The sequence below is a fragment of the Molothrus ater genome, chromosome 5, assembly GCF_012460135.2.
Source record: "Molothrus ater isolate BHLD 08-10-18 breed brown headed cowbird chromosome 5, BPBGC_Mater_1.1, whole genome shotgun sequence".
In the NCBI taxonomy this organism is placed as follows: domain Eukaryota; kingdom Metazoa; phylum Chordata; class Aves; order Passeriformes; family Icteridae; genus Molothrus; species Molothrus ater.
Window position 1 is genome coordinate 46,467,023 of NC_050482.2, and position 18,120 is coordinate 46,485,142.

The 18,120-nt window shown below is 34.7% G+C and overlaps 1 protein-coding gene across 2 annotated transcripts in view; it reads left to right on the forward strand.

Moving 5' to 3' along the window:
• The window catches only part of SCYL2 (SCY1 like pseudokinase 2), a 34,230-nt gene that overhangs the window by 4,327 nt on the left and 11,783 nt on the right, over positions 1-18,120 (forward strand). Inside the window, exons 3-11 of one of the 2 annotated variants that reach the window (XM_036400674.2) lie at positions 3,757-3,914; positions 7,810-7,954; positions 8,595-8,744; positions 9,360-9,581; positions 10,432-10,548; positions 11,883-12,008; positions 13,478-13,654; positions 16,875-16,886; positions 17,019-17,141. In XM_036400674.2, coding sequence (XP_036256567.1) covers positions 3,757-3,914; positions 7,810-7,954; positions 8,595-8,744; positions 9,360-9,581; positions 10,432-10,548; positions 11,883-12,008; positions 13,478-13,654; positions 16,875-16,886; positions 17,019-17,141 — 1,230 coding nt within the window. The remainder of the gene's footprint in view (positions 1-3,756; positions 3,915-7,809; positions 7,955-8,594; positions 8,745-9,359; positions 9,582-10,431; positions 10,549-11,882; positions 12,009-13,477; positions 13,655-16,874; positions 16,887-17,018; positions 17,142-18,120) is intronic. The other variant, XM_036400675.1, reaches the window with a different exon arrangement.

Here is an 18,120-nt window from a genome sequence, read left to right on the forward strand (position 1 = left end):
ATTGTTCTCAGATATATAAGTATTACTTGCTTTAAGCCTTTTGTCAGAGAAAGAAGTGGTTCTACATTCATAGCATACAATTTGGAACCAAGATCAAGAATTCTTCCAAGTTAAAAGTGACCTGACAATAAGTTTACTTTACCATGGATTGGTTCCCCAGTTTGTTGCAGCTTGCAGTTTTCTTTTTGGTAACAATTCTGACTTTTTACAGTTTAAAATGACCACAAAGTATGTCGTCATCTGTTGTCAGCAACTGACACTGTAGTTTTTTGCTCAGCTGCCATACAGAAAGTGAGCACTTAGAAATGTTAGTATGAGATACTGTAACAGGAAGGCATGGGATAGAGGAGGAGGTTGTGAAGGAAGTTATGCTTTCCGTGTGCTGCTTTCAGATCTGTATTGTTCCTTTTTAGTTTTGTTAAAGTATTAGGGTTTAGAGCACCAATACTCAAGCATTTGACTCATTTGAAATTACTTGTATAAATGAATATGGGACTGTGACTTCAGAAGAAGGTTTGCAAAAAACAGAGTTTAAAAGTTATTATTACAAAAAATTATTTTGTTGCACTGGAGAAATGTGAAAAGTCTTTTTTCCAATTCGGGGAGGAAATACAAGTTTCAAAGTGTAAATGAAGTGTTAATAAATTATGGTCTTTAGTTAAAAGTAATGCTAAGAAATGTGAAGTCACTTAGACAATGCAACAGCTTGCTGCAAATATACCAAAAAGAAATGGACACAAAGGAATGTCGTTGGAAAATGTTTATACAATCTGTTAGATAATAAGCAAATAAACAGTAGCAAATATATATATAATAGATAGAATAAATAATCTGCAAGGAATGTGTGATCTGATTCTGTGTGACAGAGTCTGAACAATGTTTAATCAGGTATTTTTGCCATGTTTTCATTTTTTTAGCTGGTGCAGAGCTCTGTGCTTCTTTTATTTACTGAATTTACCCAACATAGCTGTTCATTTGGGCTTTTTTTTGGTCTTACTCAGCTATACACAGTAATAACATGGGAAGCATGGTAATTTTGATATGTTTTATACGATCTATGTGCCCAGTAAACATTTGACCTGTAGCAGATATATCCTTAAGGTCTGGGAGAGTTGTAGCAAGTTTCTTTGACTGTATAGTTGACAAAGTATATGTAACTAGTTTCCTGTCAATCACCTTTTTCAAGCCTTGAATGGGTGTTCTGACCAACAATTTTACAGAGTTTTAGTTCAGGTACTCCATGTGGTCCTGCAATATATCTGTAAACCCAGACTAACATCTGTGCCGTTGCATGCCATCATTAGTAATTAAAAATACAGCAGCAGTTGTACTGCATGGAATTTTAGATGGCTGGTCTTTTGACATGCAGTTACCATTAAGTATTAATATTACCAGTTAAGTAACACCATGTCAACATTCACTTTGCCATTGCAAAACAAATTGTGCAGCAATAGAGGCTTATGGTGTGTTGTATTGCAATATATGTTCTTTAACATTTTTTATTTCTCTCCCATGTACCTTCTGAATGTTCTTTGGGCTGGCTGTCATTTTCCAGGTGATAGCAGTCACTTTTGTGAAGTTGCACATATTTGCTGTATTACAAGTGTGTATATCTAAGTTGAAGCTACAAGGGTTTTTTTGCAGTGTGTACTGTAATCAGACAAGTAGGATGTAAGGCCTTGTTGTTGTCACTTTACCACAACACAATGGTTTAAGTCTTATAAGTCTAATAGGCTTGATGGTTTAAGTCATTGTAGCCAGATAAAACAACTAAATTTGGAGGTTTTAATGTTACAGCAGTAGAAATCTTTGTTTTCAGGATTATTTTTGTTCCTGTTTTGAGTCAGTGGACAGTTACAAATATTCCATCTCTGGTGAGAGTAGATATCTCTAACTTTATTCTTCTTTTCCGAGTTCTGCCTGGTTCCTCCCTTGCTGCTTTTCTAGAATTTCTGAATTCTGTTATTATTTTTTTAATGTACCTTGTCTTTTCTTGCTTGCTGTGTAGGTGACTTAGTAACAACCTAACAGAATGTGAGGAAATTATTTACCTGTATGCATATGTTTGTCTGGTGCTATTTCATAGCTGATCTGCTGCTGTTTGAAAGATTTATGAGTCACTCTGGTTATATATAGGTGTATAATTTCACAGTATAGTATGTATTTCAGCTCATCTTAGATTTATTAACTTAGACTTTATGCGCTTGCATTTTTTTTGGCACAGTATGTCACTTGTCCTTCTGCTTAGAAAGTGCAATCATAAATAGATAGGGTAAGGTCACAAAGCACTTGCCAGCTCAGTTGTAAAGCTAGCAGAAATCAGGTAAGTCCCAGCAACAAGGCTACAGACAGTCAAGAGGGCCCTAATGGCCTTGAATCAGCTGGTTAAGGATCTGAAGCACAAATTGTGTTCTCTTCTGCCAGGTGCAGGGAATTATGAGTTTAAACAAACCGTGCAGGATTGCAGCAAGCACCAATAGAACTTAGACTCATCACAAAATATTCAAACCATAGCTGATTTAAATACTTTCTGATTCTTTTCACTTGTCATCAAACAGAAGTTTTTTCAGAAGTGCAGTCTTAGTTTGAAATTTTGTTATTGGTCGTGTACTGCTCAGTGTATGTCTTCCATCTCCTGTCATTGCTCTTCTCTGCCTTGTGTTAATATTTGATCCATCACACTTAAAAGCTGGAAAAGGGAGCCAATATGGATAGAGGCAGGAAAAGTGTACTTAGTTGAGTTAGTTACAAGTATTCACCTGCTAAGGACTTCATGAAAATAGCTAAAAACCAATTTTTTGTGCATTGGGCTGAATTTCATATTTTTGATAGCCTATTTCTAAAAGTTTATAGGGTTTTATTTAATTAATAATGAAGTTGTTCCTATGAGATTTTAATTAGAGTAATGGTTATAAAATGTGCAGTAAAAGAGCATCGAGTTCCTCTTGGGACTGCAAACTGTATTTTCATATTATTTTCTCCTGTTTTCTAACCTTTATTATTATTCATAATGCTGTTGTAGCAGCATATAAAAGTCTGTTTAATGATGAAAGGTTTTAATTCCTTGTTTTCGTCAGTTGATAAATTTCACATTAACCACTTCCCAGATGCTGATGTAATCTAATTTTTTATTTTACATCTACCTCTGTAATTTCAAAGTTTCATACAGATTTCTTAATTTTCTCCTGCTCCAGTTGCAGAAGTTGGAGAGGATTTCTCTGTTCTTAATGTTTTTGGTTTTTTCACATCTTTAAGCATTACAAAATTCTTAGTGTTTTATCATGTGAATGGTCTGATCAGATTAATAGACTGCTGTGACTCCTTTGACAGATTGTACTGGTTTGGAGCAGAACACTAAGACAGGACTTGGTTTAATAAAGCAACACTTGATATATACTCAGAATATTTTAACTGATCATAGTAGATATAAATGCTTTGATTCTACTTAAAATCAGGCTGATTTCTGGCTGTGGGTCTGCTGCTTTGTCACTGTGTAGGTAGGGGTTATAGTTTGCTCATTACTATTTATACAATAAAGGAACATTAGTACCTTAATTCAAAATGCCTGTTTCAGGGTTTATCTACAGTAAGGTCTCCCATGACTGGGACTAATTAAGAACAAGTCAGATTCTTTGTTTGGTTATTGTATTGGTGGGATTGTACTGTTGATTCAAAAACCACATTTGTATATAATTGTGTATAGGCTTAGATTTTGGCTGTGTTATATACTGAGAGAATTCTGTTGCTTATTTTCAGGAAGTGGCTGTTTTTGTCTTTGATAAGAAGCTAATAGACAAGTACCAAAAATTTGAAAAAGATCAGATTATTGATTCCTTAAAACGAGGTGTTCAACAGCTAACTAGGCTTCGACACCCTAGACTACTTACTGTACAACATCCATTAGAAGAGTCCAGGTAAGCTGTAGTAAAGTAGAGAACAGTTACTTTTAATCATTGTTTTGGTAGTGGATGTAAACTGTCTGGAACATTCAATACATACATTTGATGAGATTCAAGTTTAGTGTATTTATTCATATGACAAGGTATTCACCCTATCCCCATATTCCCCACCCCCCACCATAGAATGCAGTTTGGGTGTGAATCAAATTAATAATCTGTTGCTTGATTTTAGTCCAAATGCAGCTGTAAGGCTACACATGACCATTACAGCATGAAAATTTGATGCTTTAATTAATTTTGCTTTTAAAGAACTCTCTTAAAATAGTTTTCTCTCAAAAACTTATTCATACATTTTGTTCCATGTATGAGATGTATTTACTACATGTGAGATCAGAGATTTTTGATAAACTGTATGTGTTGTAGCTAAATATGTGTTGAAAAGGCCCTCAAGTGCCTATCAAGGAAGACAAAATTCAGCATGTTCTTCTAGTGCTTATTTGATTTTTGAAAGGTTGGTCACTAGGAACAATAACTGGTTAGTCTTACAGGTTTATTGTTCAGCTGTAGGGATAACAGCACACTAAAATCTAACATAGAAAATCAAGCTTTTATGTTAAAATAGGAAGCTGATCCTGATACTACCAAAGAAGGTCATGGAAGTTTTAGGGTTTTTTTCCCCAAAGAGGAAGGGGGTTGGACTAGATGATTTCCAGAAGTGCTTTCTAACCCCAGCCATTCTGTGATCCTAATTGTAGCCTGATAAAGATTCATTATATAATGTCCTTCCTTTCTGTTTTGACTTTTTCCAAATTGTTTCTAGGAGCTGCGAATACTGTAGGAATGCTTCTTCATCTTTGCAATGGCTGCTTTGAGACAGGTTTATTGGATTAAATTGCACTTCCATATTCATATCTATCTTTCCTCCAGTGCTAAACACATTTCACATTAACAGCAGTTCAAAGCTGTCATTGCACCTATGATCTAGGATGTCCCTTACAATGGCCTAAAGAAAATCAATTAGGTGGTTGAAGATAGTTCTCAGTACTCTACAACAGTAAACAAACTATTACATGCTAAATGGCCTAGGGTCATCTCAAATTATAATGTATGCAAGTGAATCCCAGAGTATACCTCAGCCTTCTTCCTAAAATTGTCACAGCTTTCCAGTTGACTCAGCAACTTTCCCCCCGAACTTTGCCTTTCAGAAGAAAACACCCAGATTCATACCTTTAAGAAACCTTTGGTGGTGTTCTTGTGAAGCATTTAAGCTTTTTGAGTGTAAGTGTAGTTACATCACAGTTCTTGTTTGTGAGTCTTTAGTAATGCCTCACACTTGGCTTCTGCTGTATTTGTTTCCATACTCAGCACACTCAGCTGCTGGTAGAAACACCAGAAGCACAAAACCTGTACAGTTGCTTGCTGTGCCAGAAATGGATATAACAATTTCTGGAGAAGATTAATAAAATAAAGGTTTATGTAGAATATATGTGTATGTAACCTTGTGCAAACATACTGTAAGATTGCTTTAGGATTTCAGGTCTTTCCAGCATGCCTATTCTTGAAGAAATCTCTTGTGAGCCTCTAGCTAGACTGTACCTGATCTTTCTTTTTCTTCCTTTTTTCTTATTTTGTGTTTCCCCAAAGTAGTGTACAGTTGTAATGAACTGCTTGCAGGTCACCCATTATATTCCTCCTATATGATGCAAATAGATACTTGATGCCCCTGGAGGGATGAAGTAGATATGGAAAGAAAGGCCATACCTTTCTGACCCTAGTGTCTGGATAGCTTTTCCACTATTAATAGAATGTTTCTACTACAAATTATTGGTATCCAACATAGTTATATTTAATATAAATGTGTGTAATACATATAATGATGTAAAACCTCTTAATGTTCATTTATATGAGTAACTCCTTATTTATACCAAGTATTTGAGTATGTTTATTTAAAAATGGTCTTGAATTCCATTAACAGCACTGGAAAGCATTATTAATTTATATTTAGCTTGTTATTGAAGAAAAGGATAAAAAAACAAATTGTGGGTTAGCTCATAATATCATTCCTACCCTTTAAAAATAGTAGTAGTGTGAATTGGCCCTTATAATTTACTAGACATTGCATTTGTTACATTGTTTCCCTGTAGAAAGCATATGTATTTTTAGCTGTCATTTTTTTTTTAAATGTTTTTATCTTACTCTTCTGACTTTCATGTTGATATTATTCAGGAAATTGTTAAGGCAGGTGCCCTGTATGGCAGACATCACCTTCTGCAAAATTCTACTATTTAATTAGAGTTACTGCATCCCTCCAGTATTGTGGCTTGGGCCCTTTTTTTAATTACCTCCTAAAGTAAAAAATAAACAGCCATATTTTTATTGCCTCAAACCAGCAGTAATCAGAGAGTTTCTTATGAAAACCATGGAATAACTGTTCCCTTGGTATTTTCGTCTGTGCCTTAACCATTACTAAATGGAAAAGCTCTATGTGAAGCTGAAGTCAGACTGAAAAGAAAGTTCTTTGTCTTTCTATGTTCTCGTTTTGAGTTGTGTTTATAACAGGAACAAGTTTTATAACCCTAGCCATATCAATAGAAACATAAAAGGTATGTTATTATCAGAATGGGAGGGAGGAAAGCAAGCAAAAAAATTCTGTCAGGTTGGTTGGCACTTAGCATTCAATGTATTTTACTTTTCAGTTGTTTTTCTTCTAGAGAGGCAGTAGATAAAACTACAGTCTGGATGGATAGTAAGAGGTTTGCATGTTAGAGCAGCCTTATTTTACTTCAAAGGTCAAGCTTGTTAATTATTGAAATACTAAAAAAATATGTGGTAGTTTCATGCTGAGACACGTCTTCTGATGTTTTTATGGAGTGATCAAAAAGTTAGGCTCTGTCTTCTTGCCTAGAACTTTATATTAAAAAATATATCTTTGTTACTGTTTTTTGGTTTGTTTTCTGTGTCCATACTGGTGCAGTATTTAGTGTTCTGATGAATTAATGATCCTTAAAGCAGGTATGTGTGCTACCATCCATGTAGTGCTTTCTCAAAAAAAGCCCTTTAAAACAATTAAGGAGTGAATTGCAGTGGCTGTCCAGGGCCTCCACTGCTATGCAGAGCAGTGTGAAGAATGCAGATGTAAAGAATGACTATGTCTGTGTTGCATGAAGCTTGGGAAATTGAGACATTTATTGGTTTCCAATATATAAGACCATTTCTGAAATTTGAAATTTTGACAGTGATACAACCGGACCTTATGTATGGAAGTTCGCTTCTTCTGTGCTTTTCAAACACAGTTGACACAAAAATGCATAAGCAAGACCATTAATTTTTCATGAAGAAAAAAAAAATCAAGAAAATAATTAGAGAACAATCACTTCACATGCAAACTGCTGTTCATATAACAAGTGTATTTGTGTTTGCGAGTCTTCTCTGTCAGTTGTCAAAGTAAAAGAATATTCAGGTGCTCCCTTATATTAATTTAGTTTCTGATCATTGTCTGACCTCATTAAGTACTGCTTCAGTCAGGGATGTGTTGGTTTTAGGCATAGGTAGAAGTCTGATTTTACAAGTTTTAATAGCAGTAAGAATTACTTGATCAATTTGTCCTGGATCAGGACAAGGAAAGCATTATTTTTAAAAAAAATATTTATGAGGCATTGTGTGAATCATTAGTGATTTATATGAATGTTAGAGAATAAAATATCCTAATTCTAGTAATTTTTTCAACTTCAGACATTTGTGTTTCTCTTTAGTATAATATTAAAAGAATTCAAAACCTGAAATATAACATGGCTTTTGGTAGCACCAGGTGCTTTGGCAATATATTTGATATTTGTATGGTTCTTTATTTGCAGTCAAGAGATATATTACATTTATGTACAAGAAATTTTTTAATGCATTTCCTATACAGGGATTGCTTGGCATTTTGTACAGAACCAGTCTGTGCAAGTTTAGCTAATGTTCTTGGCAGCTGGGACAACCTACCTTCTCCTTTACCATCAGACATTAAAGAATACAAACTTTATGACGTGGAGACCAAATATGGTTTGCTTCAGGTATGGTACAGGTTGTCTTTATAATTTTTTTTGTGCTTTTAGTGTTAATGATTTTTTTAATGAAGTCAGTACACTGCCAAAGTTTTGTCTGCCTATAGTAAATCAAATAATTGTGAGGTGAGAGATAATAGTGCCCTGATCTCTCTAAGTGTAAAAGAGGATAAACACTAGAAACTCTAAGGTGCTACTCTTTCTTTGATTGTTCTGACATGTAAAATAGAAACTTAATTTTTATTTTCCATGTAAATGTCTATGCTACATCTGTCTCTTCCATATGTGAATCTTTTCTTTATGTTCTGCACAGAACCATTAGCTCCCAGGTTTTGTTTGGTGAATATTGTTGACCAGCTTCATAAAGCATTTTTGTTCTTCTGAGATGGTGTGGCCTGAGAGGAGAGCGGAATGCACCACCACATTTATGCTGTCATAGTTGATTAACACTAGTAATCTCACTTGTTGATTACCCATCTGTGTTTAATTTCCTTCATGCGTAATTTTTAAGGCATAGGCTAAAATAGGAAAAATTGTTTCTTAGTTAACTTCTTAATTTAACTGTGACCCTATGAACAGAATTTTTGTAAATGTCTTATAGGACGTTTGGGGAAATACTTAACCTGAAATAATGATCTTTTATGAACAGGTTTCTGAAGGTTTGTCATTTTTGCATAGCAGTGTCAAAATGGTCCATGGAAATATTACTCCTGAAAATATAATCTTGAATAAGAGTGGAGCATGGAAAATTATGGGCTTTGATTTTTGTATCCAATCAACAAATCCATCTGAACAGGAGGTAATCATCTTAATATTTATTATCATTCAGCTTCAAATTCAGGTCTTTGCCTGGAACCAGTTTCATGATTTTGCATTCCAGTATATAGCCATTTATTTAATATTCACCTCTGTATTTCGTTGGCCAGAAGTTAGAACATATGGCACAGGTCTGGATTGAAGTGCTGCATTTGATAGTCTCAAAAAGGGCCTGAGTGAGCTCAGTGGGGTCAGAGTAGACTAGTGATGGTTTCAAACAGAGGCTGGAGCCTGTGCCACTTCTGCTCCCCTCTATGTTGGATGACTTGCAAGCCTGACTTAGTGTGTTGCACTTACTCAGTGCCTAACTGCTACCTTGAAAATTAATTCCATCATATCTCATGTTTCCCCATTACAGCAGTGCTTTGATTTTCCATTACACTTCCCAGCTCTAATATTCAGATAAAACTGCATCAGTGAATCACTTTAAGCTGCAGACAGAGATACTTAACAGTTTTGCCTTACTGTGTTGATGTTTGATTCATAATTGAATTTGAGTGGCTTAATTATTTTTTGCTGCTTGAGTTTCTTTTTGAAAATGGTCTTTAAAAATCCTTGATAAATGTACTTTGTTTTGCTTCTCACACTTCTCTTGTAGCCAAAGTTCCCTTGTAAGGAATGGGATCCAAACTTGCCATCCTTGTGTCTTCCAAATCCTGAGTATCTGGCGCCAGAATATATTCTCTCTGTGAGCTGTGAGACAGCCAGTGATATGTACTCTTTGGGAGCTGTTATGTATGCGGTGTTTAATAAAGGGAAACCAATTTTTGAAGTCAACAAGCAAGATATTTATAAAAGCTTTAGTAGACAGCTGGACCAGGTATTTATTCTTTTTATGGTTATTGTTTGTTGATTTTTGTATTTGAAAAGTTACTACTGTAAAATAGATTGAAATATTGAGAACACTATCAGTGCTCCAACATAAACCATCTGACAATGGTATCTTACCCTGCATACTGTTGTTATAACAAGGAAAAACATCACAGCAAAAGATGAGAAATAAAAATATGTTTAGAGGAGGTTACGTGTACCAACTTTATAAACTAAAAATTGCATTTTTCACCTAATTCCTCTGTAAACCTGTTGAATGTGGTCTTGTGAAATAATGCTTACCTGTTGGGGTGAACAGTATGAAACACCTGGCAGCAAATTACCTGTGTAGGACCACTGAAGAGGGCTGGGTTTAGAGTGATTTGATCACTTGACATGGCAGTTGGTATCCACTTAGCTATCACCATTTCACATTCTTTGTGGACTGTGAGTATTAACAGAGGACAGCATCACAGTTAATTGGATTAGCTGACATAATGTCTATTCATATGCAGGTTTCCTTTGTTGTAAGTTCTTTTGGTGCCCATTGCCACACAGTATGTACTGTGTTTTAATGTTTGTAGACATCACCTCAGATAATGACATTTGCCTGTTTAAAATAATGTGTTTGTGTTCTCTGATAAGCTGAACTACAGTGGGAAGTTTTAAAAACAGAGATGGGGCCTAAAACAGGTAGGCTCTTGGGAAACAGAGGAGACTGTGAGCAAGAAGAGAGGGATATCAAATGCGTGGATAGAGAAACCATCAAGAGAACAAAGTACAGGCCTGTTGTATATTGGAAATAGTTACATGCAAAGTTTTCTGACTTCATGGTGTTCATGCTTGAATTACTTCCACAGCTGAGCCGTTTAAGCTCCAGTACTCTTGAGAGCATACCCGAGGAGGTGCGTGAGCACGTAAAGCTCCTCCTAAACGTAGCTCCAGCAGTCAGACCAGATGCTGATCAAATGACTAAGGTCAGTCCATGGAAAATACAGCAGCCATAGGAAAGTGAGAAATTACTGTTTGATTTGTAAACCTATTTTGAAGTGTTTTCTGCTAATCATTTTATTTTAAATGTTAAATATTTTTTAACCATTTAGATGTAATGTTAGTTGATGCCAAAAGTTATCCTTGTGCTGATATTTATTTATAGGGAAAAAGTGGGTGCTGAGACAGAATTTGAAAAAAATATTCAATTATTCAAAAATTATTCAATGCAACACTGTTTTATTCCTTTCCATTCAGTTGGAAGCTTTTTGGTGCTATGGTTTTATACAATTCAGTCTTCAAAATTATATTGGAAGGATTTGAAAGTGAGGAAATTATAAAGGGCAATAAACGTAAGGATTAACTTTTGTGTATTTTTAAGTATCCAGAATAATAAATTATATTCAGAAATTGTTAACCCCAGCAAAGCAAAATTTAATTGCAAGTAGGAAATAATGTAAGTTTTAATTTGTCAAAACTGTTGCTCCATTTTTCTATCTGAAAGTAGCATTGTTCTTCCCTTGTCTTATGCCCCATTTTCTCCAATCTGATAGCTTTTCAGATTTCTGCTTATAGATTTGTTTTGCTAAAGGATTTTTTTTTTTTGTGGTGTAAAAAGATGGTATGCAGAGATAGGTATCAGTGTTTTAACTGTTTTTGAAGGAAACAGTGGGCAAAGAAGTGAGAGGGAGCAGGTGATGGTTTTGTGCATCTATATGCTGAAAGATGGGAGTGAGGGAATTGGCAGATATTTCTTAGGTATCAACTCAATTTTCTGAAGGACTACAATAAACAAATCTGTGAGGGGTTGTATTAAGCAGTATGATTTTATAAAAATATAAAATCTTTTATATTTTACCACATCTGCACACTGAATTATAGGGTAGAGATACCAGAGCTTCCAGGGTTTCTGGAGTTTCCAGGGGTGGGAGCCAGATGTGGATGCCCTAGTAGGTCATCTTGTGTTATAATATAATATAGCATAATTATTCCTAGAAGAATATTTATTCAAAGTTTTTTTTACATTGCATTTTTTTGTAAGCCACTAAATGAAATAATGTTTTAACTTAGATACACATAACATGCATGAGTTTTTGAAAAATGCTAGGAAAATTCTGTCTTAATAATAAACCTGTATCTGAATATCTTACTACCTGGTATGTAAAAATTTAATTTTCTAATTGTTAGTTGCAGACATGTCATTGTAAAAGCTTACTGTCATGCATTGAAAGGACAGGTAATTATCATAGGTAGATGATAATTATTGTAGCAGTGTCAGTGTTGTCCCCCTCCAGATCATAACCTTTAGTCTTATTTTTAGATACCATTCTTTGATGATGTAGGAGCAATGACGCTTCAGTATTTTGATTCATTATTTCAAAGGGATAACCTGCAGAAATCACAATTCTTTAAAGGACTACCAAAAGTTCTGCCAAAACTACCTAAGGTATGTCTTGTAATGATGTCTTGTTTAGCCACTTTGAAACATCTGTTAGCATTTTGAGTCTGGAAAGCTGGACTTTCTGTAGCATTGTACCATAATAGACTGCCATGAGACTGTCAGAATGGAGTAGAAGGAAATAAAGGGAGATTAGAACCTGCTTATTCTGGAAGTATTCCTCAGCAATCAATAATACTTTAAATGGGAAATGGCAAATAAGCCAAATAAGGAGCCATCATTTGCGTGTCCTGTTGTAGTTCATCCCAGTTTGAAAAGGAGTTGTCTTCTCTCCACTTAAAGGCTTTCCCTGTGTTTTAGATGCCATCATAGCTCTTTGAAGCCAATTTGCCACCTTTTTTTCCTATAAGATTGCTTCAAGTTTTTTCATAGCAAGGCAGTGCTTTAATGTTGAATGATGCAAAACTTTCTTCCCTCAGTAGACTAAGTGCTTTCTTGTGCTGGCAGTGCTCAGAAATCTCAAAGGCAAATGCCTGTCATTACATATTTCTCTTGTGCAGTATTAAGCAAGATGTCTAGACAGGCTCCCTTTCCTTTTCTGGTATACCTTAATTTATATAAGCCGTAATGCACATGGGATAGTAAGATAGTATTAGTTTAATACATAATAGAATAACTGAGCTTCTCAACCAGTGCATTAAATTTCTGGTTTTTTAATTCAGTTTTGCAGAATTAAAAATACAGAAATTTAAAATTAAATTAAAACTACACAGTGCAACATTTAGACTCCTTAGTCAATACTCGATTCTTTTTAATTGAGTAATTTTTTCGTTTGATCAGATATGGTTGGTGCTTTGAATTTGGAAATAAGTGGCATGTATTTCACCTAACTTTAGACAGCCACTGATTGATCAAATAATCTTTTTTTTTTCTGTCTTGAAAGTATATTTTATGAGGCAAATGACTATGCCCTTGAACCATATATTTCTGTTTATTGACTTCAAGAGCATTTAAGGATGTCTAACGCTACAGTAGACATCCACAGTTTTAATATCTGTTTCATCAGTAGAATCCTAGTTAGGGAATGTGTCTGGAGTTTTGCAAAAAGATATAGTAGGATTATGTGTTTGTTCAGTGAATTATGGGGATCAGAAACAAAACAATTACTAATTTGGAGGGTTTATAGGCATATTAGGGTCTTGTTAGGGTATTTTTAAAGAAAGCATATGGAGCATGGTTTTCATAACTCATGTGTGGCTCAAAGTCCTATTTTCTGTACAGTTAATTGCTTTTTGTTGTTCTTCACAGTTGTTAATTTTGAGTGCAAACACAAAATTAAACAGAGTAGCACAGTGTAAATTAACTGCAGTGTACTGTGCCAATAAGAGATCAGAACTGAAAATTACATGTCTACTTTTTTATAAATATCAGGCTAATACAAAAGCTGCTGAACTGGCACAATGGTAGCTTACTGTGGTGCAGTACATGATTCATACTTGGGGTTTTTTTTCTTTTAGCGTGTTATAATTCAGCGAATTTTGCCTTGCTTGACTTCTGAATTTGTGAATCCGGATATGGTGCCCTTTGTCTTGCCTAATGTTCTCTTAATTGCTGAAGAGTGCACCAAAGAAGAATATATCAAGCTCATTCTACCTGATCTTGGTCCTGTTTTTAAGCAGCAAGAACCAATCCAGGTATGTTAATATTATTCATATTAAAATTTTTGTATTTGTTTTTGTTTTCCCTGTAAAAATGACTAATTGTTCTATTTCCCTTTTCCAGCTTCACACACATTGCCCAGTCTGCTCTGTAGTTGTCCAGGCAGTCTTGATTCATTCAAAATTGATTTTTCCAGGAAATTTTCAAAGCCTCTACCTCTGCTTGTTTAGATGAATTCTGAGGGTATATTGCATTTATAGATAAGATGAGATTTGCAAAAAAGGTTTCATTTACCACTTGGTTTTGGTTGATTGTAGGAGATATATTTCTATGCATGTTAACACATATCTTGGCAATCTGAGCAGGATTGTACAGTACAGTTTGCATATATTCTACCAGTAGATGAACCTGGGGTTTTTTGAGTTGGGTTTTTTCTTCTATCCAGTTTGCTGACATTTGGATCGTGGGGTGGAAAAATTGTAGCATTGACACTCTCTAAGAAGGGCTCTTTATTCATATTAAGAGTAGCATTTGTTTGAGGACTGTGCAAAAATTTGTGAAATTAATTTCATTTTTATTTGGCAATTGTAATAGGTAAGTAAAATATGCTGTTTTCCCTGCTGTTTAAATGTATAACATTAAGACATAGTCATTACTGTAAAGGAGCAAAAATTTGCATCCTTTTGTCATCACCGTGATGATTCCTGAGAAATCTGTCACAAAGTAGGGCATTGTACCTCCACAGATGAGAGACAGGTATGCATTCCTTCTAGCTCACTCCTGTGTGCCATTATTTATCTGCAGAGTACTTAAAGGGCAAGGTAAACATAGCAGACCTTTGATTTCTGGATTTCAGAAAACTGGACCAGAGAAGTGTCATTACACTGTGGAGGCAGGGAAGGAGGCAGCTGTCTGAGAATACCTCAGGAAATTTGAACTACTTAATGCTGTTTATACTTTGTACACCAAAGCTTTATGTTAGTTCTTTTGTCTTGAAAAAAGTCAATGTTTAACTAACCAAAAGCCAGTGAACATCTCATTTGTGCTGTGTCATCCTAAAAGGTAAATCTGTGTTCTGTTGCCTTTAGCATTAGATTTGTGACATAATCCTTGCTCCAAAAAGTTTGTAGCAAAGTTACATCTGGAGCATAATGGACACAAAAGCTGTTTGTATCTTGAGAGATGAAGGAAGCAAAATACAAACCTGGAGTCAACTCATAATGGCAGATCTTTGCAAAGCTTCTCTGTGACTATCTAGAAACTATTAAATTCTTATGCTGGTATTTTTAATGCAAAGTACTGCATGGCTTATTCAACTATTATTTCTATGGTCTTTTTAGTATGGCAAAGTTTAAATAATCTAGGTCATGTTTTCAAAGTTAATATATCAGGAATTCCAGAAAAAATTAGAGGTTCAGAATGCCAGAGGATAGATTTCCAGGTGTGGCTATCTTTGTACAAGGCAGAAATTTCTGGTTTCTGTGTGCTTCTAACTCCTGGAGAAGGGTATTCAGGGAAGATGCCAGTGTTTCTTCCAAACACTTTTTCAAAATGTTACAGATTTGTATGAGGGGCCTGTTGCTTGTCTTTAGTAGGATATTCAAATTAGGAAATGAATGCATCATAGGAAACCTGCTCTAATTCAAGATGAAGAAATTCAGGTAGTGTTCACAATGTCTTTTTGTAAGGGAATTCATAATATGAAAATGGAATATTTAGATAAACTTATTCTTCTTGTTAGTGTGGAGTAATGTGTGCTGTATGTTAACATCCTAGCTTACTCTGACATAGCTTCCCAGACAAACCCTTAATTTGTATCTACAGGATTCCATAGACAGCATAGGATGTGCTGTAAATTCATTTTCTAGTTCACTCCTCAGAAGTGGTCCCTGACAAGTACTGGGCCCTGCATTAATGAATGAAGGATTGTTACTTAGAGTGCAGCTGCTGTTAATTGCTTAGTAAATGGTGTGTGTGAATCAGTACCTTCTTAATTTTTACCTAAATAGATAAAAAGTATCAAATGGAATCCTAGAAGCTTAAACATAGAAACTGTAATTCCACATTACGTGGTTAGGGTTGTTAGAGAAGAGCAGGTGTTAAGAGAACATGTAAGGCTTAAAAACTCAAGTTTAGGACAAAAATTGTGTATTGAAGAAAACCATGAAATTTAGCTTTAAAACTAGTCTCGTCCATTTCACACTGATTGTCCCAAATATGGGGATATTACATCAGAATCAATGTTCATGGAACAAATGAATGATTTTGTGTGTGTGTGTGCAATTTGGGAAATTACACATTTCCAACAAGAAAACACATATTAGCTGCACTATAAAAATCTATTTTCCTTCTCTGTAAAGAGAAGGGGGAATAAATAAAAGGGGAAAATTTGTAATGGGGTCTTGGTACATTTCTGTTTCTACACTTCAGTGCTCCTGTTTATTTGACATAGAAGACATAGAATCATGACATACATGATTGCCATGTATTTTTAGACAAAAATGTAAATGTTCCTATAAAATATTTGGCTTTTTGTTATAAATATGATACTTCTAAACATAATTTATCCATCTAGTTTAACCTGTTTTCTGAAAGGAGTTCTGCTATCAATGGATGCTCACTGTCCCCTCTGGCACCTGTCTGAGTTGTGATACGAATCTTATGAGTGCTCTGTATTTAAAACTGAGCTGGCTGAGTGATTTAAAATAGTGTTTAACCTTTAGATGGCTAATCTTAAGCAAGATGGATCCCACTATGCATATGTGCTATTCTAGTTTTTAAGTTAATGTGATGTGAATATTTTATTTGAGGAATATTTTATTATTATCTTTTTAATTTTAGGATACACAATTTCCATGTTAAATAGAATAAAGGCTTATTTTTCCATCTAGTAGCCATTATATTGTTTTTGTTATGTCCCTATTTTGATTTTAGACACATGGAATACAGCTGTATATGTGGAGTTGTGATCAAGTGCTTTGAGGACAGAATTTGAGTTACTGTTTTTTGGAAGTTTAGCTTTTGTAGCTGTGATGTGTGTATAAAGATTTTCTGAGGGTGTATATTAACAAAAGACAATAAAGAGAAACAAGAACTATTTACAAGTTCGTGTAAGTAGAAAACTCCTTACTGAGTCATTATGGTTTGTTATTTCAGAAGAATCAGTCTAGAACATACATATTTTGTTGGATTTGTATTTGCTGTTTTTAAAATGCAATAACATGTCAAAGTGTTTTTTGTCTTCCATGCCTTCAGGCAAGCAACATGGTAAGTGACCATATTTCCTGAGTTATAAGAAAACTTCTGAAGTTTTTTTGATATGATACAACACACTTTAAATTGTAAATATATCCTTTGCAGTTAAAACTTTTGGCTTCTGAATTGTCTTTCTTTGAATAGATATTGTTAATCTTCCTGCAAAAAATGGACTTGCTTCTAACCAAAACTCCACCAGATGAAATAAAGAACAGCGTTCTGCCAATGGTTTATAGAGCCTTGGAAGCACCTTCAATTCAGATCCAGGTATAGTAGTTGCAGCCTTTATTTAAAACTTTCTTTTTTCCTCTTTCAGCTGACATGCCAACTTTTTGTGTACTCATGTATTTGTTTACTTAACAAAACCCCGAAACTGTATAATATGCCTGAATGTTGAAAGAGATGAATGCTTTATTAAGGAACATTTGTTTCTGTTAATGTAAAATTTAGTTTCCTTGTTTTCCAGGAAGGTAACCACTTGGCTGTTGTTCTAATGCTCTTATCTTAGATTCCTACTAGCCACCATAGCAGAAAGTAGGATATGCATTTATATTTCACTGCCTGTGCAGCAGAAACCATGCAGGCATGCATGCTTTACCAGTCAGTGAGAGGTGGCTTGTTCTGAGCTCCTGCTGGTGAGAACATCTGTGCTGACAGTTACCTCAGGAGACCTGTGCTGTAAACTCGTATTAATCTACATTCTGGTGACATTTTTATATATCCATGATTTTTTTTCTCCTTAGTCTTTCTCTACCTTTCTAAAGTTCTTCTGGGGATTTTTTTTAATCATTCAACTGTAGTTAACTTCCAGTTACCCAAAAACGTTCAGGAGCGGGAGATAAAGAAACAAAATATTTCTCAAAGGCGGTTTTGGATAATCAGATGTGACTTCTGCCTTTGTAGTATTAGGGACAAAGGTTTTATTTCTAAGTATCTGTCATGAGTTTCTTTCTGCATCAGTACTTTGATTACTGAGGTGTTTACTTACAACATATACTTAGTATTGCTGTTTCTTTTTTTTGAGATTGGTCTGAAATTGTGTTTATTTTTTCTGTGCTAAAGTATGGTTAATCTTGACATGATTTTATCATTCAGTCTATCATTTTACTGCAGTATTATTGATAGTACTCATTTTCTTGATTTATGTAAGAGATTGGTAGTTTGGTGCAGTAAAAGCTGGGTTTTATATAAAGGAGCCTCATGAAAATGCAAGATGTTTTTGCTGTTTAAATATTATGAATTTAAG